The following is a 23,460-nucleotide window of genomic DNA, read 5'->3' as shown; positions in this document are numbered from 1 at the left end:
CATACGCCTTGCACCAGAAGAACTGAAAGAAAGTTTGAAGGAGGGTTTAAACTAGTTTGACAGGGGATGGGAACCAAAGCACCAGGTCAGAAAGTGGAAGGATTGAGAGGAAGGTAGATGTCATGACCAGCGAGTCTGTAAGGAAAAAAACAGGCAGGAGCAAGGTAGCAGACACGATAGGACAGACGGGCTGAAGTGTGTTTATTTTAATGCTAGGAGTATTAGGGGTAAGGGCGATGAACTTAGAGCATGGATCGGTATATAGGACTATGATGTTGTGGCCATTACGGAGACTTGAGTTGAGAGAGGAACAGGAGTGGATGAAAAGACTTAGAAAAGATAGAGAGGGAGGTAAAAGGGGAGGCAGAGTTGCACTATTAATCAGGGACAATATCACAGCTGCACTCAGAGAGGACATAATGGGGGGGGTATGAGTCTGTATGAGTAGAACTCAAAAATAAGAAAGGTGCAATCACTCTGTTGGGGTTATACTATAGACCCTCCCAATAGCCACCGGAACATTGAGGAACAGATATGCAGGCAGATTAAGGAAAGTTGTAAAGCCAACAGGGTTGTTGTTGTGGGTGACTTCAACTTCCCCAGTATAGACTGGGATCTCCTTAGTGCAAGAGGTTTAGATGGGGCAGAATTTTTTTGGGTGCATCCTGAAGGGTTTCTTAAATCCCTCTATAGATAGTCCAACAAGAGGAGGGGTCGTACTGGACCTGGTGTTGTGAAATGAGCCTGGCCAGGTGACTGACCTTTCAGTGGGAGACAGTTAGAGAACAGTGAGCACAACTCCAGGGTAAGGATAAGTATGGACCTTACGGGAGAGCGTTAAGTTGGAGCAGGGCAAATTACGAGAGTATTAGGCAAGAACTAGGAAGAGTTAATTGGGAACAGCTGTTTGTGGGCAAGTCTACATCTGACATGGAGGGTGTTTAGAGACCAACTGCACAGAGTACAAGACAGGGGTGTTCCAGTAAGAAGGAAGGACAAGGATGGCAAGGTAAAGGAACCTTGGATATTAAGAGAGGTGGTGAATTCAGTCAAGAAGTAGAAGGAAGTGGATGTAAGGTTTAGGAAGCTAAAATTAAATGGAACCCTTGAGTCCTTGAAGAAGCTAGAAAAGAACTCGAGGGGAATTAGGAGAGCCAGGAGGGGCCATGAAGAGTCCCTGGCAGGACTAGGGGAATGGCTAATGCTGTTCTGTTATTCAAGAAAGGAATTAGGAATAATCCTGGAAACTATTGACTGGTGAGTCTCATATCAGTGGTAGGAGAGCTATTGGAGAGGATTCTTAGGGATAGGATTTATGAGTATTCGGGAAATCATAGCCTACTTAGGGACAGTCAACATGGCTTTATGCGGGGCAAGTCGTGTCTTACTAACTTGATTGTGTTTTTTGAGAAGATGACAAAAGTGATTGCTTAAGGTAATGCAGTGGATGTTGTTTATATGGATTTTAGCAAGGCATCTGACATGGTCCCTCATGGTAGGCTCATCCAGAAGATTAAGATGCATAGGATCTACGGTAACTTGGCCATTTAGATTCAGAATCTTAGTGGTCAATGGGACTTTTTCTGACTGGAGGTCCATAACTAGTAGTGTTCTGGGACCTCTACTATTTGTGATATATATAAATGACCAAGATGAAAATGTAGGTGGGTTGGTTAGTTAGTTTGCAGATGATGCAAAGATTGTTGGTGTTGTGGATAGCATAGAAGATTACCAAAGAATTCAGCAGGTTATAGAGCAGTTGCAAATATGGGTGGAGAAATGGTATATGGAGCTTAATTTGGCCAAATTTAACATGTTGCACTTTGGGAGACAAAACATAATGGAACAGTATATTGTCAATGGCAAGACCCTTAACAGTGTTGATACACAGAGGGATATTGGGGTCCAAGTCCATAGCTCCCTGAAAGTGGCTGCACAGGGAAGGCGTATGGCATGCTTGCCTTTATTAGTCGAGGCATTGAGCTCAAGTGTCAGGAAGTTAGGTTGCAGCTTCATAACACTCTGTTTAGGCTACATCTGGAAAATTGTAGTCCATTCTGGTTGCCTTTATTATAGGAAGGATGTGGAGGCTTTGGAAAGGGTGCAGGAGAGGTTTACCAGAATGCTACCTGGATTAGAGGGCATGTGCTATGAGGAGAGATTAGACACACTCGGGTTGTTTTCTCTGGAGCAGTGGAGGCTGAGGGGAGACGTGATAGAAGTTTATAAGATTTTGAGAGGCATAGATAAAGTAGACAGCCCGTATCCTTTTTCCAGGGTCAAAATGTCTAATACTAGATGGCATGCATTTAAGGTGAGAGGAGAAAAGTTCAAAGGAGATGTGCGGGGCAAGTTTTTTTACACAGAGGGTGGTGGGTGTCTGGAATGCACTGCCAGGGGTGGTAGTGGAGGCAAATACGATAGAGGCTCTTAGATAGGCACATTAATGTGCAGAGAATGGAGGGATGTGGACATTTGTGTAGGCAGAAGGGATTAGTTTAGTTAGGCATTTAGTTACTAGTTTAATTAGTTCGGCATAACTTTGTGGGCTGAAGGGCCTGTTCCTGTGCTGCACTGTTCTATGTTCTAAAGTTTTACAACATAGAAACAAAGATTGTGTCAAAGTGACATAGTGGTAAATAGGAGCAGTTACATCTTAATGTGAGATTGCAGTGGAAATGTTTTAGTAATGCGTATACCTTCAGAGACATTAAAAGACCTTCATTGAGTTCTTGGATTCAGACCACTTATTGTTCAGGTGATAGACAATAAAGGCTGGTCATTTATATATTTTGCAACTAGTCAGCAGATATTAGGTCATGATGAAAATATCAATTGCAGGAGTGCCTGCAAAGGAAGCCAAGAGGGTGAGAAACAGACCTGCAAAAGAAAGTAACGTGCTGCGTCAGAGGACTGGACCAGAAGTGTGGTGTCCCACAGGTAAAGATATTTAAAGTCCAGTGTCAGTGAAAGACAATCTGTTCTGAGAAGCCCAAGTGAAGGAGCAGACTGTTCAGTGGAAAAGTTTACGATCTATTTGTACAGCATGAAAGAGTTGGTTCAGGAAAACTGTTGGGGCACTGCAGGAATCCACAAATAAGGTGCAAAGCACGAGGTGCTGCAGTGGGGGTGATAATGATTAGGTCCATTTCGTCCGATAAGACAGTGTGAGTTCTGGGGAAGAGCTCTGTGTCTACAAGAGCTTTGCTCTTTATAGAATTACTGAATGGACTGAATCAGAAACAAATTGAGAAAGGATTAAATTGCATAATGGGGGCAGTTTCAGAGCTCTGAAGAATCTCTGAAGGATTTTACAACAGTCCTGCACCTATTAATGTCAGCCCAACACAGCATAGCAAGAGGGCAACAAGTCAGACTGAGGATTGTCATAAGAGTTGAAAGCTTTGGTGACAGTCCAGAAGACTAATGACTCAAGGTGACAGCAGAAGAGGGGAAAAGTGGTTCTTGTGAGTCAGGATGCTAGGTAGTTTGAAAATGGAAGCACAATTATGGAGCGCTTTAAGAAGCAATCAAACTAGGGATTGGTGTAGTTGGGTCCTTTGTGTCCAGTAATGTACTATACGTAATATATAATTGTAGATATTGTGGTTGTCAGTAAGAATTATTGGAGAGTTTGTTAAGTGTTATGCTGATGATGTAGAGCATAGAGATCACACCAAGAAAATGGTAATCCAGAATATGTTATACACTTTGCTCAAGTTATGAGGACAGTTTACATTGAGGTGTGAGTTGCAAACTGGATATGAGACTAAGCCTACATGAGGAAGTGATCCATTGGACTGAATGGATATTTCAGAGATGTCAATTGCACCTCGCAGTGAAGAGATCAGTGACAAGATACTGCTTGATAGTTTGCCTTTAAAATTAATTGAATTAAACTGTGGTGCAGCAGAGTGATGCCGTAGGTACTCCAGCTGTCTCACAGCGCCAACAACCTGGGTTAGTTTCTATGACCTCTGATGTTGGTGGTGTGAAGGTTGTGTGTTCTCCCTATGACCACATGGGTTTCCTCCATGTGCCATTCTCCCAAATCTCAAAGATGTGCTGTTTGTTAAGTTTAGTTGGCCACTGTATATCCCCCTTCCCCTCCCCCAAATGTTTTGGAAAAGGATTGGGGAAATTGTTCTGGGATCCAGCATAGATTCAATAGGGGAAATATAATTTGGATGTATGAAATATCTATATTAATGCAAATGGTTAACTGGAATAACTTCCCATGTGCAGAATAGTTAAAGTAATTGTATAGGTTCAGTTTCTTTTTAAGGGGGAAGCAATGCACTTTGCACCAGATTATGCTTGTTGAGAGATATGATGTTCAATAAAGGATGAGCTTGTTTATAGCTCTTCCTCCATCAAGATATGTATGTAACAACATAAAAGAAATAATATTCAATAATGGCAAATCATATAACTGCAAATAATACTGCACTGCTGGCAGAGTGTGGGGATTTCAATCTCCACTGAGTGCTATTTTGCTTCATGTTGTTTATTTGATCCTGCTGGCCATAAGTTAAGGACGACTGTAAAGTGTGATTTAATGGGAATCATCCAAACTAAATCTCATTTCCATATTACAATTGTTTTCATATTTTACAGCTTTAAAGTGGTTGTTCATCTCTGCTCCTACAGCCGAGTAGCCATTTTGATAATATTGATTACTATGGGCAGGAAGTAAAATATTAGACTAATTCATTAAAATATTGCATATTCATTGATTAAAACCTTGTTATGGATCAATTTATTTGTTGAAATTTTGGGGCTTTGCATATAGCCAAAAAATATTTGTCTCTTTCAATTCCACCCTTATTTCCTTGGGCATGAAGTTGCTGGCATTATAGTTTGTAAATTATGCATGTTGTCATTAACGTGCCATCAGCCAGCAAATTCAGGATGTAAAGCGATAGATCATGCAGTGTAAATCTACTGAACTTGATATTCGATTTAACTGCTCTGCTGCTTTCTAAATAGAAATCAGATCTTATCCTTTGCTTCTCGGTTTATTTTTTAGCAACTTGTTGGACTTGCACATTAATTATCCATTACATTTGCTATAGCCAGTTCAATCTTGTAGTTAATTGTACAAATAAATATTAACAATGAAATAATAGTTTATGCAATACTAAATAATCTCTCTGTCTTGTAATTAATATGTGGAGTGTCATCCTTTTGATGATAATTGTTAGTTTTTTAAAAGTTTTTTTTTCTTTTGTCTCTTTTGCGTAATTCAAGCTTTCTTCCTCTTTATGTCTTCATCTGTACATGGTTTGATCCTAATTCACCGTTCTTATTCATTAAATCTCATTGGTTGAGCGGATACACTGTGGTTCCCAGCATTCATTGTTAACAAGTCCACTTCCAGCAAGTTACTGCACCGGATGTTATTTTAGCTGAAGGATGCAGAAAATTGCCTAATGGGACAGACTGCAAGCTGTTTTACAGTGAGATCTAATTCTCTGACTTTAAACTGTTGTCTTGGTCTTTGATTGTTATTTGAGTGAGGTTCAAGAAAAATTAAGAATGCTGAATGAGGCTGGGAGTTGGAGTTAGCCCAGTATTGTTAAATATATCGAGGCCCCTTGTTTGTGCAGCAGGAATTATTCATTTATGGGATTTGGGCATCATTGACAAGACCAACATTTATTGCCCATACCTAAACATCTTGCAGTTGTGATTTAGCGTTACATTCATGAACTGCTGCAGTCCTTCTGATGATTGTACTCCCATAGTGATGTTTGGTAGGGAGTTCCAGGATTTAGACCCAGATAGAATGAAGCAATGATTATATATTTGCAAATCAGGATGGCATGTGACATGCAGGCAAACCTGAAGTGGCTGTTTCCATGAAACTGCTGCCCCTGACCACCTTTGTGGTAGATGTGGAACTGAGAGGTGCTATGAAAGGTGACTATCTGCAGTGCAATTATGAAACAGCACACTGCAACCACTGTGCCCCCATTGTAAGTGTTTAGGATGGTGGATGGGGTGTTAATCAAGTACGTTGCTTTGCTCTGGATGATGCCTTGTAAATGGTGTATCAGGTGGTGTCACTCACTAAAGGATACCCAGCCTCTGACTTGCACTTTTATCCAGGACCAGCTGAGTTCATGTCAGTGGTGACTCCCATAGTATTGATTGTGGGGTTACTCAAAGATGATGCATTAAAACATCATGTGCTGGTGATCAGACTCCCTCTTGTGGGTGCTTGTCATGGATGGGACTGGCATGACATCAAGGTTAATTTCTGATTATTAGCCCATTCTCAAGTGTTGTCTTCGTTTTACTGCATACAAGCATGAACTGTTTTATTTTCTGAGCAGTGGAAAATGGAATAAAACATTGTGCCATCATCAGTAAACATCCACACTCTTGACAAGGCCTTTGATAACGTAGCTGTAGGTGGTTGGCCCTAGGACAGTGCTGTCCTAGGGCTGGGATTCTTTTGAATCAAGTATGACTCCAGCTTTGGAGTGTTTGCTCTTTGATGACCATTAATTTCAGTTTCACTTGGCTCCTTGCTGATGCTCAGTCAGAGGCGACTTTGATGACAAAGGTGGCCAATGCCACCTCTAAAATTCTGCTGTTGGGTTCATACTCATAAATATTTTTTAACTTGTTTGAGGACAGAGGACCCATGATCTGAAACAATACATGTGGTGGTCAATTAGTGGTTAACTGTTGAGAGAAATTGCTGTAGAGTGGCAGGTCTTGTGATTGATAAGGTTTCTGACCTGCCAGGATTATTCCAGAGTCACTAAGAAGTATAGGTTAATTTCTTGGACATTGTCCAAATAACCTACAAGAAGAAACTTTATTTTCTTTAGACCTTTCTGTTCTAAATCTGTTTTGATTGGGCATACATAGTGAATATGACAGGAGATGCTGAACCAGAGTTGGCAGTCCTTGTGTTGGTTTGTTTTTGCCTTCAAATATTTTATGATTTCATCTGCATGTAAAACACTGACATTTACTGCTAAATAGAAGTTTTGTTGGGTTCAGAAAGCAACAGCAGTCAATGACTCAATGTTTCTCCTTTTATAATAAGATGCTTTGAAGTGAGATGATATCGAAACACACCAGAAAGACTACTAGAAATACAATAACCACTTGGTAGTTAGCAGTTATTGAGAACTGGGTCAATTTAAATTTACATCAGAACCAGAAATCCCATGTTTCCAGATCTCTGGCTATGGATTCCTTTCCTGCCCATTTGCAGGTTGCAAATGACACAAAAGCTGCCTCAAGTTAGTGCAATCCTAATAGGATCCAAAATCAAAAAGATCAGCTATCATTAACAAGTATTCACCACGCTCTTAGACTGTCATCTGAATCCCCTTGGTCTCCTTCCTCAGACATACCCTTTGTGCTTTCCACCCTCCTGCACTCTGCAATTTGAAACAAACTTTATTTCTCAATTTTCTAATTCCAATGAAAGGTTATTAACCTGAAACTGTTTCTCTCTCTCCAAACTGCTGCCTTATTTGCTTAACATTTCCTGCATTTTCCATTTTATTTTAGATTTCCAGTCTCTGCAAATGTTTACTTTTCCAACTACTTGCTACATGTGCACCATCAGAGATGGAAATCTTTCATCTCTTCTCTAACCAATGACTGACCCCTGGCACAAGTTCCTCACAGACTCCATGCACTCAAATTTTCATCTCTGTCAGCTCTTTTAAGAATGTGCTATGTGCTTTTATTTGAACAATAGAGAACATTAATCAAAATGGAAGAATATTGTTTGTAGTAAAAATTAACCGTCAGTTTTCAGCTCTATTGCCATTTATCATCACATAATTCTCTTTCACATTATCCTCTCTGCTTCTTGTTCATGAGACACATATTTACAAACACTTTTATTTCTGATGGTCACACGTGGTTCCGTTCAAGAAACATTATTTACATTTAGCTAAAATACAAAAATATAATACAATTATTTTACAATGAGATTGTGCTGAAATACATTGCATACATTTTACATAATACACAGCAACAAATCAACAAATCACACTCCATTGGGCAATCCATTTAACGTTTTCCAGCAAAAGTTCCATCAACCCAAGGAGCATTCTTTACAAGTTCCAGTGGGCATCTGTACATAGCAAAGTCAATAATTTTTCCTTACCCAGTTTCTCCCCTTAACTTCTCCCTGCTTTAACTCCCTCAATCAGGTGGGATTGTAGTGTATTGCATCACTTTGCATGGTCTTTCTCCAAACAACAGGTGCCAAGTAGTGCTCAGTGCGGGGCATCACACCGAATCAGCAAACTTTTTCCATGCAAATCATATTAAAAACAAAGATTACTTGATCATAGACTTATCCCATGAATACCATTATAGGGTGCTCTAAAAGAGCACTGCAAGTCTGCCACAGAAGACTACCTTCATGACTGAAATTAAGTGTCTTTTTTAGAGGTGTTCTTGTACTTCTGTATAGGATCTGGGAAAAAAAGTGCAGTGATCATTGGTATGAACTTCTCATTATTTTTGCTCATCCTTTTTTCATGAAAGGACAGTTTTAATTTTACAATAATATCTGTTCACGAGTGCTCTACCTCTGTAACAGTCTGAGAAAATGACAGCTCATTATGCATTTGAGAAACAGGCCTATCTGAAGCTGAAGTGCTAATATGCCATGTCATTTTGAAATAAAGGAAGAGGAAATGTTGGGTCTCTCAAAAAAAACATTAAGGTGGATAAGTCCCCAGGGCCTGGAGGGATACACCCCGGGTCATTGAGAGAGACAAGAGGCGAGATTGCTGGGGCCTTGACCAAGATCTTCATGTCCTCTCTAGCCGCAGGTGAGGTCCCAGGAGGACTGGCGAGTAGCTAATGTTGTTCCTTTGTTCACGAAGGGAAATAGGGAAAATCCTAAAAACTATAGTCCGGTGAGTCTCACGTCAGTGTTAGGGAAGCTACTGAGAGGATTCTAAGGGATAGGATTTATGACCATTTGGAAAACCAGTCAGCATGGCTTTGTGCAGGGCAAGTCATGTCTTACTAACTTGATTGAGTTTTTCAAGGAGGTGACGAAGGTGATCGATGACGATAGAGCTGTGGATGTTGTCTACGTGGATTTTAGTAAGGTGTTTGATAAAGACCCCCATGGTAGGGGGGGGATATGGACATTGTGTAGGCAGAAGGAACTAGTTTAGTTAGGCATTTAATTACTAGTTTAATTACTTTGGCACATTGTGGGCCGAAGGGCCTGTTCCTGTTCTATGTACTGTTCTGTGAAGTATAGAGTTCTGACAAAGGGATATGGCTGCTTTGCATTCCACTAACCTATTGAAAGTAGGGTTTCAACATGACCTTATCATCCACGCAATGTGGGAGTGAGCTAGTTAGAACTCTGAGTGGGCATGCTAGTGATTACTGTGGTTTTATTTAGGCCAGTTGGAACAAATGTAGCACCAAAGTGTGATTACTTGGTATAGTCAATGTTCATATGAAGTGCTGAGTATATTTAATTTTACTCCAATTAAACATTAAAAATCACTGGCATTAATAAAAGCAATATAGAAGTACTGAGGTAAATGGTGAATTTGTCACTGAGTTGGCAGTGGCAGATTGGCCATCGTTATAAAATTCACTCAGTTATCCTTTCTGCTACCATTGATACTGCGTTCCAGTTACTAGACCAATGGTGAGGGCCAGGATTCACATTATTTAAATTAAATGTTGCTTTCCATAAAAATGCTGCTATCATTGTTCATTCTCCTAATGACAGGCATCTAACTTTCATCTCTCTGCACTGTCCACAGAGGCCTGAAGACACATACTGAGAACTAAAGGAAGTATTCATTGCACACTGCACAATTAACCATCATTAACAAACATTGTGCAGGTTACATTAAACTCAGTGGCCACCCTCTAATAAATCTCTGAATCACACAAAGTCAGGCATGAATACTACTCTGTAAAATTTATAGTCAAAAGGTTTTTTGGTTTTGTATTATGGTATTTAATGATGCTATTATAAACCATCCCTATATAAAATGTCAAAACAGATAAATTAGGCTGTATACAATGCACAATGCTTTCTTTTAAATACACTTCATTCAGTCAAGAGCTACACCTCAAATATTCAAGTAGAAATTTAAAAAATGGTGAAAAAAAAACAGAAATTGCTGGAAATATTCAAGTTAAACAAGATCTGCGGAAAGAGAAACAGAGTTAATGGTTCAGGTCAATAACATTCCATGTAAACATGTGGGATGGGGTCTGGAATTAATGGGAGGTGCAGACTTTTCCTTGACCTGAAATGTTAAACTTTGATTTTCTCTCCATAGATGCTGCCTGATTTATGTGTTTCCAGCATTTTCCATTTTAATTTCATATTGCCTTTGTTCTCAATTTTTTTTAAACTTTTAGCTTATCATATATAATGATCAAGTTGTAACTTTTTCAACTTAAAGTGTGATTTTTATTTTGGTGGATTGTTGATTATGGAGAGAAAAATAGTTATTCTCAGGACTTCCACAAATCTTTTCCTTGTGTGTTTGTGTAATAGTGACAAAAAACTACAGGGCTAGAAATTCTTCACGTGACAGATGCATGCAAGCATTGGTCCCTTTTAAATCTATAAATAAGGCCTGATTTGGTGTAAATAGCCTGTGCCATTTGAGGTCCTTGTCTATGCAAATTTAATGCTGGTGACATCAACATGTGCAAAGCAGCTGATCGACACCACCCCACACACATATGCACCTCATCCACATGGGCAACCCAGGTCAAAATTGTGGGTGTGCTATGCACATACTAATGACTGATTGTGTGCAATGATCAGGTTTTAGATGAAATTCACTCGGTGCATAACAGATTTTGCTACACAAGACAATTTCTAGCCCTCGTTGTTTCAACTGCTGATCTGATCTGGAAGCATGACGTTGACATTTACCAGTTCAAGTTGCAATAAATATCTTTGAGTTTGCTAGCTGGTAACATGCTACTTATGCTTTCATATAAATATTCTATGAGAGATACTTTAACAAACTTTTTAACCCAGTTATACTAATGAGATCGCAGATTACACTAAAATAGTGTGCAAAGGAATCTGATTAGAATGCTTCAAGCTGCAATAGAGGAAATTAAACCCCCTTTGCTAGTATTGTATTCTCAAACTGTCAAGGGTTCAATATAGTAGTTGATGTTATCTTGGTTTTCTATTATGAGCTTACTAAAAACAAATAATCATTTGTTAACTGAATCAAATAGTTGTACATCTGCTAAAAATTTAGCATAATACTGAATATAATGTAAAACACAAAACTCACATCTGATACAGAGCTGACAGAAGCCCCATAAAACACAACAAACAATCAGGCAGAAAATTACTCTGCAACTACTGTAATATATCTCATGCAGAAGATACTGGTTGTGAGAAGCAATCTGAATCTGCAACCATAGGATTCTCCACACAAACCAGAAATAGGATAATTAGCCTAAATACAGCAAAGCTGCAAATATTTACAGCAGATGGACTGTACAGAAGTCACTTTTAGATTCAGCATTACAGTTATTAATGCAGTCAGTGGGTCAACTGACCATCTTGTTAAACTAAGTACATAGTCAACCATTTATACTATTCGGTCAGTTATTTGCAGTTGCGCGAGTTTCACATGGAAAATATTTTCATGATTGTCTGCATTCTTAAACACTAAATTTAAACTGGTCAATAATGAGACAGACAATAGATCATGTAAAATGAAATAGCAACACAGCCATATTTAAGATCTGCTTTTTCACTATTTTGGAAAAATTGAATATAACAGACATTGATCTACAAGTCGCAGCTGGCAGGGCTTTTGGAATGGCATGAAGTGGGCAACATTCAATACAACTGAACATTCATATTGTTACAAAACAGCCTGCAACAATCTCATGGGAGCACCACAAAAACTTATTCCATTTATTATAGCTTTCTTCCAAAGAGTCAATGAATTACTTCTAGTTCTTGCTGCTACATCATAGGACTTGCTAAAAACACAATTCATTAACTATGAATGTTGTGTTCACAGGCACTATTTGCATTTCTTTACTCACTTTACAATATATTTCATTCTCATGGAAGGTGAGCCACCCTCACTTCTACCACTGCAGAACAGAACTAGTTAGTTCCAATTTGTCTCGGAATTCATCATCTTCTGGATCATTTCTACTGTAGCCCTGATGCTTACATTATAGATGAGCAAAAGGCAAGAATGGAAGTATAGGTCTCATCTTCATTCCAGATTCAAAAGGTGTCCTTTAGTTAGTAGTCCGGTCTGTAATTAGATATTGTCCACTCTAATAGTCATCATACATATTTAGGTCTGTGAAATAGGTGTTGGAGAAAGACTTTGGATGTAGATGCGGGCTGAAGTATTTATTTCGTTCTTCAAGGATCAAGTTATTTTTGTTGAAGGCCTAGAGAATAAAGATACTGCTTATTACTATTTTATGGACATTATAACTTGTAATGTACTCACTGTATCACTCTGAAGGGTTTCAGCTGTTAAGTATTATGTTTAAAACCAGAATTTTATTTCCCACCTCCATCTCAAAGCTTTTCTTGAGGGCAGCAACTTTTACTCTTTTTGCAATGTGCACAGATTTCCCGCGTTCAATACTGATTATGTTTGGATGGCTTTGGCAATCTACAAATTTTGCAACTAAAAGTAAATCTGATAACACTGTCCTTCAAAATTCCATTGGTTATTATTAAACATGCGCAATCCAAATCCCTCAATCCAGCAAAATGATTAAAGCATTCCCCAATCAAAATTTTGAACAGTAATCCCACAGAAAAAGATAGAGACCTTTTTCAAAAGCTCCTGCAAGTACTTCTTAAGAAAGATGTAAAGGCTTAACTGCTCTTTTTTTTCCTAATAGGCTCATGGCAATTTTCAACTTCAGCAACTGAGAGATAAAAGGGCAGAATGGACAGACTTTGATTTCCATCCTACCAATTTGAAATGGGAAATTATGTGTAGTCAGACCTTCTGTTCTACCTACCAAACAAAGTCTAATATTTCTCTCTCTGTATTATAAAAGGACAAAATTAGAGCAAAACGTTTGGTGTTGGGAACACCAAATTCTGCAAAAATTATTCAATTTCCAATTAAATAGTCTTCATAATTGGGATGAAGTTTTCTTAGTGCACAATGCCCCTTTAGTTTAATCAAATGCCCTCAGTAGAGTAATTTCTGAAGTGCAATTCATTAGTGGTTGTTAATAATAGAAAAAAAACAAGTTATCCTCAATATTTAGGAGATTTCTATGAAAAATATATGCACAGCAGCAAACTTTTTGCATATTAAACTGTAAGAAATAAAAGGACAAAATTCAAAGCTGGAATGTCTCACCTTAATGGCTTCCACAGAATCGTATTTATCAAGTTTATTGACATGGTTCGTGATGCTTGTGTTGAGGGGAACTGCAGAAATTGGATGGATGACAGTGGCATCATGGGACTGCCGTTGATATCGCTGACAGTAAGTGTATACGAGTAATGTTAGCAGACAGCCTAAGATGGAACAACTGAGTCCCACAGCAATCATATGGAACATGTTGAATTCTGCAAAGAATTTTAGAAAAATTCAATTAAGCACTCCTTAAGTAACATATAAAATTGTTTGCAACTTTTCTTCAAATTGCTGACTAGGAATTCAGTACTTACCACCACATCTTCTCTCCACTGAACTGGATTTGGCAATGTATACCTCTAAGGAAATAATTTAAGAAAATGTTATAGAATTATTTACATCAATAAAAATGCTTATTTGAAATGCAAGTGTTTCAAAGGATTGTCAAAAATAGTTCACTCAATGGGCCAGTGGGTTTATTCAGTTGAGCCACAGATCAAGAAACTTCTGTCTGTGCAGCCCTGTGTGCTACCTGATCCAATCTGTAGCAGTGATAGGGTAGAACATTGATATCAGTGTTATCCATTGAGTGAAATTGGTGACACTTCCCAGAATGGAAGAACCTGTTTGTCAACCCCACCCCCACCTCCCTACCTACCCCTTCTCACCTGGACTCACCTGCCAGCTTGTGCTCCTCCTCCCTCCCCCTACCCTTTTATTCTGGCTTCTGCCCTCTTCCTTCCCAGTCCTGATGAAGGGTCTAAGCCGAAACATTCATTTCCCTCTATCGATGCTGCCTGACCAGCTGAGTTTCTCCGGCCTTCTGTGTTTGTTGCTCCAGATTTCCAGTATCTGCAGTGTCTCATGTGTTTCCAACCTGTTTAAGTTGTTCCTTTCACAATGTTAGAACTCCTAGAGTGCTTTACAGCCAATGATGTACCAGTTGTAGCATATTCACTGTTAACATTTACAGAAGGTGGCAGCAGTTAGCACCCAAGATCACTGTAACTACAAAGAGACAATGACAACATCTGTTTTAATTAGTAATTTCAGGAATAAGTATTGGAGAATTCCCTGCTTTTTGAATGGAGGGAGAAGGATTGGGCTTGAGTAGCAAGTCAATAGAAGCTCGAGGTGGACACATCCCATCACATTCCCCATTTGGACTTGGTTGGTGAAAACACCCAATTATGCAATATTACATTCCATCAAAGGAAGAACACCAACAAGGGAAGAGTAAGAACTGGTGGAGTGAAGCTGTGAGGAAATAAAACAGTTCATTCAAGGAATGTAGGCTGAGCCAGCATTTACTTGCCCATCCCCAATTTGCCCTTGAGAAGGTGGTGGTGAGCTGCCTTCTTGAACTGCTGGAGTCCTTGATGTGTGGGGCTACCCACAATGCCATTAGGGAGAAAGTTCTAGGATTCTGACCCAGCAACGGTAAAGGAACAGTGATTTATTTCCAAGTCAGGATGGTGTGTGGCTTAGAGGGCAACTTCCAGGCAGCGGTGCTTCTATGCTGTCACTGCCCTTGTCCTTCTAGCTAGTAGAGGTTGTGGGTTTGCAAGGTGCTGTCTAATGAGTATTGGTGAGTTGATGCATAGCATGCTGTAGATGGTACAAACTGCTGCTACAGTTTGTCAGTGGTGGATTGAGTGAATGTTGTGGATGGGGTGCCTTTTAAGTAGGCTGCTATGTCCTATATGGTGTCAAGCTTCTTGAATGTTGGCAAGTGGAGAGTATTCCATCACATTTTGTGACTTGAGCCTTGTAATGTTGGGCTGGCTTTGAGGAGTTAGGAGGTGAGTTATTTGCCGCAGGATTCCTAGCCTCTGACCTGCTCTCATTGCCAGATTGTGTACATGCCAACTGCTATTCAATTTCTGATTAATGGTATCCCCCAGGATATAGTTGGAATTTCAGTGATGACAATGCCATTGAATATTAGGGGGTGAAAACCAGTGAAACAGTGCAAAATGCAGTAAATTTTACTCCTGTGATTTTCATTCCAGCACATTTACTAATAAGTTGTAATTTTAAAAATCAAAATTACATGTTGTAACTAAGCTAATATTATGTATACTTATTTGTAAGATTAGTGTTATGCAACTGCACAGTCAAGAGTTGTCTTTGTATCACAAACATTTCAAAATACAATGGAATTATGAAATGTTATTCAAAAACTGAACTTGCAAAATAGTTGCTTATGATCAGGTACGTTGAACCAATATTTAGAAAGTTGTGATCAAGCAAGGGTTATTTAGCAGGAAGCTAAGTTAAGAGCTGCTTACACCAGGAATGTGCTTGTATCATGTTTGAACAGATGTCAGTTCCACTTCAGTCACGCGAGAGGTTTGGTTTATGATTATTTGCAATTTATGCAGTTGACTCCATTGGTTAAAGAGATGGCCCTGCTCAACTAATGGTCTGATTTGAATCTGTAGGGGAAGCTTGTCAGATTTACCAGACATGTTCCCACATATTGGAAATGGGGATTAACCTGCTTCTAAAATCTAATCATCAATGTGTTCTGCTTTTGTGTGTATTTGTTTTCTCCTTCATGCTAAGTAACTTTTACCTTCCAAGTTTCAAATTAAATGTTGTTCACTCAACATAAACCTGCGGTTAATACTTTGCTGATGGAGCATTTCATTTGAGTAACCTACAGACACATTATTCAAATGGCCAGTGCAAGTCTCTTGCTTCCCATTTTCTACCTATACAATAGATCATTGTCTGGGTAAATTGATTGCAAACATAGAACAGAATGGTCCTGTTTGTAGCACATACAAAGACAACTCATTACTCACTCACCAGGGGTGTAAACTAGTACTTGGAAAGGCATATAATTTCTTCTTCCAATCTCCTATGCAGCAATACTTGGCCACCACTCAACTTCTTTCCAGAGCAGCATAGTTTAAGTTAAGTATTCAGCAGCATATTAATGGGGGATAGTTGGGAGGATGAATATTGCTAAACTACTCCTTAACTTGTAATTATAGTAATCCCCAGCAACATTTTATCACGCCTCTAAGAAATGTTCAGGTTTGGACTAATAAATGATGGATAACTTTGAGCCACACAAGTGACAGGCAATGACCATCTTGAACAAGATGTAGCCCAGCCATCATGCCTTAACCCCCCCCCCCCCCCCCCCACCAGCATCAGTTTCTTGGTCACTACTGACAAGCTGAACAGCACCAAACATACCTCAGCACCAAGAATATGGCAGAGACTAGATACACTGATGAATGATTCATCTCACCATCTACAAGGATCAACATAGAGAGTGTGATGTAATACTCACCTATGTGTGTAGAGCCAAAATGACACTTTAGACCATTCAGGACTTGACAGTTTGTTGAATACATGAATTTACCAACCTAACAACATTACAATCATTATTAGGCCTGTAGTGATTCTAGGAAGAGAACCCTCTACCATTTACTTAGGGAAATGTGAGAAGAGGAATAGAAGTAACTTTGCCAACATTGTAACAACCCAAAGATAAACAAGTACATGCAAAATATATGACAAATAGCAATGAGATTTCTGAGTTAATCAGTCAAGTAAATGTCACCACAGAAATTTGCTGGTCTTGAAATTATGCTGAAATGTCCAGTGTGTGGCGACTCACCGTCTAGTCGGGCGAACCGGCTCGGCAGTCAGGTCGCGCGGCGTCGGAGCGACGAGGCCCAAGATGGCGGCGGGCCTCGTCTTTCCGAGCGACGGGGAGAACCCGCGCGCGGGAAAGTCCTGATGACGTAGGACTTACGTCATTGCCGGTTTTTTTTGGGCGGGAGTTTTCTCCCTTAAAGGGCCCGCGCAAGGCGGGAAAATAAACCAGTTCTGTTTGACAATCCTCCGAGTAGAGTCTTGTTTTATTCCGCGGTAGCAACCGCTACATTGGTGACCCCGACGGTCCAAACGGCTTTTGGACCCGCGAAATGGATGACAGCGCAGCAGCCAACGCAGTGGCCCTCAAGCTGCCCACCTTTTGGACACTTCGGCCCAGCGTCTGGTTTGACCAGGCCGAAGCGCAATTCCACCTTCGGCGGATCACCTCCGACTCCACGAAGTACTACCATGTGGTTAGCTCTCTGGACCAGGAGACAGCCGCCCAGGTTGGAGACTTCATCCAGTCGCCTCCGGAGGAAGATAAGTACCCGGCTTTCAAAGACCTTTTGATCCGGACCTTCGGCCTCTCCCGTCGTGAGTGCGCCGCCCGCCTGCTTCATCTGGATGGCCTGGGGGACAGATCCCCATCCGCCCTAATGAATGAGATGCTGGCATTGGCCGAGGGACACAAGCCATGTCTGATGTTCGAACAGGCCTTCCTCGAACAGCTCCCCGATGACATCCACTTGTTGTTAGCTGACGCCGACTTCAGCAACCCCCGTGAGGTGGCCGCCCGGGCAGATGTCCTGTGGAGGGCCAAGCGCGAGAGCGGTTCGTCCGTCAGTCAAATCACCAGGCCGCGAGCCCAACACCCGCCTCGCCCGGCCCCAGCAACCGAGCAGCCACGCCCCAGGAACGCAGACGACGACACGGGTGACCAGCTGTGCTTCTACCATCAGAGGTGGGGTGCGGAGGCCCGTTGATGCCGCCCACCCTGCAAGTTTCAGGGAAACGCCAGGGCCAGCCACCGCTGATGGCTACGGCGGCTGGCCGCCGACAGAGCCTCCTCTTCGTTCAGGACAAGAAATCTGGATGGCGTTTCCTCGTTGATACTGGAGCGGAGGTCAGTATTTTGCCCCCGACAGGCCGCGACACTCGTGACAGGCCACCAGGTCCTCTACTCAATGCCACCAACGGTACAACGATGCGGTCTTTCGGCACCCGTACGCTTCAATTACACTTTGGCGGCAGCCGTTTTACCTGGACCTTTACCCTTGCCACCGTCGCCCGACCACTCCCAGGAGCCGATTTCCTTCGGGCCCACAACCTGTTAGTCGACCTGCGAAGGAAGCGGTTAGTTCACTCTAGCACTCTCCGGACCTATCCCCTGGGAGAAATCAGCCCACCAGCCCCGCGCCTGGACTCCATTTCCCTTTCTGGCGACGATTTCGCCAAGCTCCTAGCCGAATTCCCATCGATTTTGGCACCTTCGTTTACAAATTCTAGGCCCACACATGAGGTACGACACCACATCATTACCACAGGGCCACCCCTTCATGCCCGAGCACGACGATTACCTCCAGACAAGCTCCGCCTGGCAAAGGAAGAGTTCCGTCACATGGAGGAGCTGGGGATTGTTCGCAGGTCAGACAGCCCCTGGGCCTCCCCCCTGCACATGGTCCCCAAAGCCACCGGAGGGTGGAGGCCCTGCGGCGACTACCGCAGGCTGAATGACGCCACCACCCCGGACCGCTATCCCATCCCTCACATCCAGAACTTCGTAGCGAACTTACACGGGGCCCGCATCTTTTCCAAAGTGGACCTCGTTAGGGGATACCACCAAATCCCGGTCTATCCGGATGACGTCCCCAAAACTGCGATTATCACCCCATTCGGCCTGTTCGAATTCCTTCGGATGCCGTTCGGCCTTAAGAACGCCGTGCAGACCTTCCAGCGGCTGATGGACGCGGTAGGCCGAGACCTGGACTTCGTGTTCATTTACTTGGACGACATACTGATCGCCAGCCGTAACCGCCAGGAACACCTTTCCCACCTCCGCCAGCTGTATTCCCGCCTCCGCGATTTCGGCCTCACGATTAACCCGTCCAAGTGCCAATTCGGACTTGACTCTATCGATTTCCTCGGCCACAAAATCACCAGCGACGGGGCAACACCCCTACCCGCCAAGGTGGATGCTATCCGCCATTTTGCCCGCCCCGACACAGTCAAAGGCCTACAGGAATTCCTTGGGATGGTCAACTTTTACCATCGTTTCATCCCTGCAGCAGCCCGTATCATGCGCCCTCTGTTCTCGCTGCTGGCTGGTAAGGGCAAGGACATCACCTGGACTGACGAAGCTGCGGCTGCTTTCGTTAAGGCCAAAGACGCCCTGGCAGACGCCACGATGCTGGTACACCCCAGGACTGACGTCCCGACTGCCCTCACGGTAGACGCGTCCAACACCGCGGTGGGTGGGGTACTGGAACAGCTACTCGAAGGCCGCTGGCAACCCTTGGCATTTTTCAGCAAACACCTTAGACCGCTCGAACTGAAGTACAGCGCTTTTGATCGGGAACTTCTAGCACTGTATCTGGCGGTCCGGCATTTCCGATACTTTCTAGAAGGCAGGCCTTTCACCGATCATAAGCCTCTGTCCTTTGCCTTCTCCAAAGTCTCCGATCCCTGGTCAGCTCGTCAGCAGAGACAATTATCCTACATTTCCGAGTTCACAACTGACATCCAACATGTCTCCGGAAAGGATAATGTTGTTGCTGATGCACTTTCCAGACCAACCATCCACAACCTATCCTTGGGTGTCGACTACACGGCCCTGGCTGACGCACAGCAAGCCGACGACGAACTGCCCAGCTACAGAACCGCAGTCTCGGGTCTGCAGCTCCGAGATTTCTTGGTTGGTCCAGGTCAGCGGACCCTACTTTGCGACGTTGCGACTGGTCAGCCCCGCCCTATAGTCCCTGCAGCCTGGCGGAGACGCGTTTTTGACTCGGTACATGGGTTGACGCACCCGTCCATCAGATCTACTGTCCGACTGGTCGCCAGCAAGTTTGTCTGGCATGGCCTGCGCAAACAGGTCAGTGAGTGGGCCAGGACTTGTCCGCACTGCCAGACGTCAAAAATCCAGCGACACACCAAGGTCCCACCACAGCAGTTCGAGCCTACCCGTAGGCGGTTCGACCACATACACGTCGACCTCGTGGGCCCTCTGCCGGTTTCAAGAGGAGCCCGGTACCTCCTTACCATCGTGGACCGGTTCACGAGGTGGCCTGAGGCAACCCCCCTGACTGACTGACATCACAACTGATTCCTGCGCCCGAGCGCTGCTCACAACTTGGGTCTCACGTTTTGGCGTTCCGGCCCACATCACTTCAGACAGAGGCACCTAATTCACTTCCAGTCTCTGGGCTGCATTAGCGAACCTGCTAGGGATGCAGCTGCACACCACCACGGCCTACCATCCTCAATCAAACGGGTTGGTGGAACGTTTTCACCGCCATCTGAAATCGGCCTTGATGGCCTGCCTGAAGGGTCCTAACTGGGTTGACGAGCTGCCTTGGGTCCTGCTCGGCATACGCACTGCCCCCAAAGAAGACCTCCGCACTTTGTCAGCTGAGCTTGTATACAGGGCGCCACTAGTTGTCCCCGGGGATTTCATACCTGCCCTTCGGGACCAAGGGGAACAACCCCCAGCAGTCCTACAAAGACTGCGCGAGAAGCTTGGCGCCTTGGCCCCAATTCCCACCTCATGGCACGGTCAAGCCCCATCCTGCCAGCCCAAGGAACTACGGGACTGTAAGTTTGTTTTCGTTCGCAGGGGCACACCTCGGGCGCCATTGCAACGACCATATGAGGGACCGTTCCGAGTCATACGGAATAACGGATCCACTTTTATTTTGGACATTGGAGGCAGGGAACAGGTTTTCACGGCGGACCGTCTCAAACCGGCCCATTTGGATCTGCAACAGCCTGTCGAGGTTGCCACGCCGCGACGCAGAGGCCGCCCCCCTAAGCGGCAGCTGGCACAGCCCACGGACCTTGGGGACTGTCTCGCCGGTTCTGGGGGGGGTTGTGTGGCGACTCACCGTCTAGTCGGGCGAACCGGCTTGGCAGTCGGGTCGCGCGGCGTCGGAGCGACGAGGCCCAAGATGGCGGCGGGCCTCGTCTTTCCGAGCGACGGGGAGAACCCGCGCGCGGGAAAGTCCTGATGACGTAGGACTTACGTCACTGCCGGTTTTTTTTGGGCGGGAGTTTTCTCCCTTAAAGGGCCCACGCAAGGCGGGAAAATAAACCAGTTCTGTTTGACAATCCTCCGAGTAGAGTCTTGTTTTATTCCGCGGTAGCAACCGCTACAAGTGAAAAAATTAGTCTGGATCTCTATCCTCTTTGGGTAATGTCACTTTTAATAATGCAAACTTCACTGCACCAGAAACCCACGTGGAGTTTGCACATTCTCTCTGACTGCCTGGATTTCATCTGGAAGCTCTGGTTTCCTCCATCAGCCCAAAGGCTAGCAGGTTGGTAGGTTAATTGGCCACTATAAATGAAATGAGTGTTAAGAAAATATTTATAATGGGTACAATTTGCAAATGGTGTCAGATTTGCCAAGGACCACTTTGGATTGTTTTGTGTTACTGTGGAAATTCAACAGGACACATCCTGGCAGGAATGAACCATGCAACCCTTACAGAATTTCCACATAATGGTCATATGGGATGATATCATGCCCTGACCAACACTCCTTTTGGAAGCTCGCAGGGAAATTTGCACCATGTTGTTCTGAGGACACCTGCCAATGGGCCCTCCAGCAGCAATGTAATCTTACCAACACAGTGCCAGACGGGGATGCCTGCCAAGTAAGTACATTATTTGACTTCATCCTTGCCCCCTCTGGCATTCACTGGTCCACAAGATCTCCAGCCCATCTGTCCCTGTGATCTACCAAACACTGACCAGCCCCTGATTTCTCAAATTCTAGACTTCAATTTCTAACCTACCTTCCCCACCACCCACTTACTGCTTATCTGCTGGTCCCCATACGATTCCTGCATCCTGCAGCAAGTCCTGCCTTACCAGTTGCCAATTCATTTCCTGTTCCACACACAGCACCTTATGACATTTCCTACCTTCCTCCCCCCCACCCCCACACCCCCACCCACATCCAAAGGCAGCCATAGTGCAGACCCAATTGGGTTTATAGCTGCCAAACCCAACAGTACAATAAGTACAAAGCCTTATCATTAGGCCTAAGGCCTCCAATTCTTCATCTAACTTTCAGTTTGTTATACCCTTTCTTTCTCCTCCCTCTATTCCTAACATTCTTAATCTTTAGGGAATTTAAATGTTCAGTCTGTGCAAAACTACATTCTGCAGTTGGACTGGCTCTCCAACATTAACCCTACTCGGTCTTGACTTTCATCTATCCTGGGAAAAGTGTAACAAGCAGCCAAAACAACATTGTTCCTATGCCAGGAAGTTATTGCATGGCCTTACTCTGCACATTCGTTTTGCTGCTGATTTCAGTTTTGGGTAACAATATAGTTCTTAAAACAGGAGTTAAAATAAATGTCATGCTTTACATTTCCAGACATAGCAGGCTGCAGAATAAAAGAAGATATTAGCAGGAGTATGCGAAAGCACTCCTCAAGCCAGCCCCACCACTCAATATGAACATGGCTGATCTGCCCCAGGGCTCATCTGCTCTTCTGTGCCAGCTCCTCATAGCCCTCAATTCCCTCATCTTTGAGAAAGTTATCTACCTCCTCTTTCATTACCCCTAATGATTTAGCCCGCACCACCTTCCACAGTGGAGAATTCCAGAGATTCAGCATCTTCTGTGAGAAATTCCCATGCATCCCAGTTTTAAATGACTGCTTAATAATCTAGCAAGTGTATCCCTTTGTTTGAGGTTCTCCCACTGGTGGAAACATCTCAGTATCTGTCATGCCCCCTTAATATCTTATATATTTCAATAAGATCACCCCTCATTCTTCCAAACTCCAAAGAATACTTACCTAATTTCTTTAGCTGCTTGTGACAACCCTCTCATCCCAGGAATTGGCCTAGTGAATCTCTTTTGGGATGCTGATTTATCTTATCTTACATAACGAATATTAACACTGTACAGGTGTGATTTTGGCCTATTTCTAACTCCAACTCTCTTGCAATAAAGGTCAATATGTTTATCTTCCTAACCACTTGCTGCACCTGCTTGCTAACTTTTAGTGAATTGCATGCAGAACAACTAATCCCCTCAGTACGTCACCCATCTGCAATCTTTCTCCATTTATAGTCTGCCTCTAGATTCCTCTTATCAAGGTGCATGACCTCACACTTTACCACATTAAACTCCATTTGCCAAGCTTTCACCCAACCTACTTATATCCTGTTGCAGAGTCCAAATATCTTCATTGCAACATGATCTCTCACCTATTTTCATGTTATTGGCAGACTTTCCCCCTCC

At 43.2% G+C, this 23,460-nt stretch overlaps 1 protein-coding gene across 5 annotated transcripts in view; it reads right to left on the bottom strand.

Moving 5' to 3' along the window:
* Positions 1-7,892: 7,892 nt before the first annotated feature.
* sema5a (sema domain, seven thrombospondin repeats (type 1 and type 1-like), transmembrane domain (TM) and short cytoplasmic domain, (semaphorin) 5A) overlaps positions 7,893-23,460 on the bottom strand; it is a 166,896-nt gene continuing 151,328 nt past the window's right edge. For all 5 annotated transcript variants that reach the window (XM_052016670.1, XM_052016671.1, XM_052016669.1 and 2 more), the window contains 3 exons: positions 13,679-13,723; positions 13,365-13,576; positions 7,893-12,426 (listed from right to left, as the gene is read on the bottom strand). In XM_052016670.1, coding sequence (XP_051872630.1) covers positions 12,307-12,426; positions 13,365-13,576; positions 13,679-13,723 — 377 coding nt within the window. In that variant the 3' untranslated portion in view covers positions 7,893-12,306. The remainder of the gene's footprint in view (positions 12,427-13,364; positions 13,577-13,678; positions 13,724-23,460) is intronic.

The sequence above is a fragment of the Pristis pectinata genome, chromosome 5 (genome assembly GCF_009764475.1).
Source record: "Pristis pectinata isolate sPriPec2 chromosome 5, sPriPec2.1.pri, whole genome shotgun sequence".
NCBI lineage: Eukaryota > Metazoa > Chordata > Chondrichthyes > Rhinopristiformes > Pristidae > Pristis > Pristis pectinata.
The sequence above is the reverse complement of the archived record's forward strand: the minus strand, read 5'-3'. Positions and strand labels throughout refer to the sequence as shown.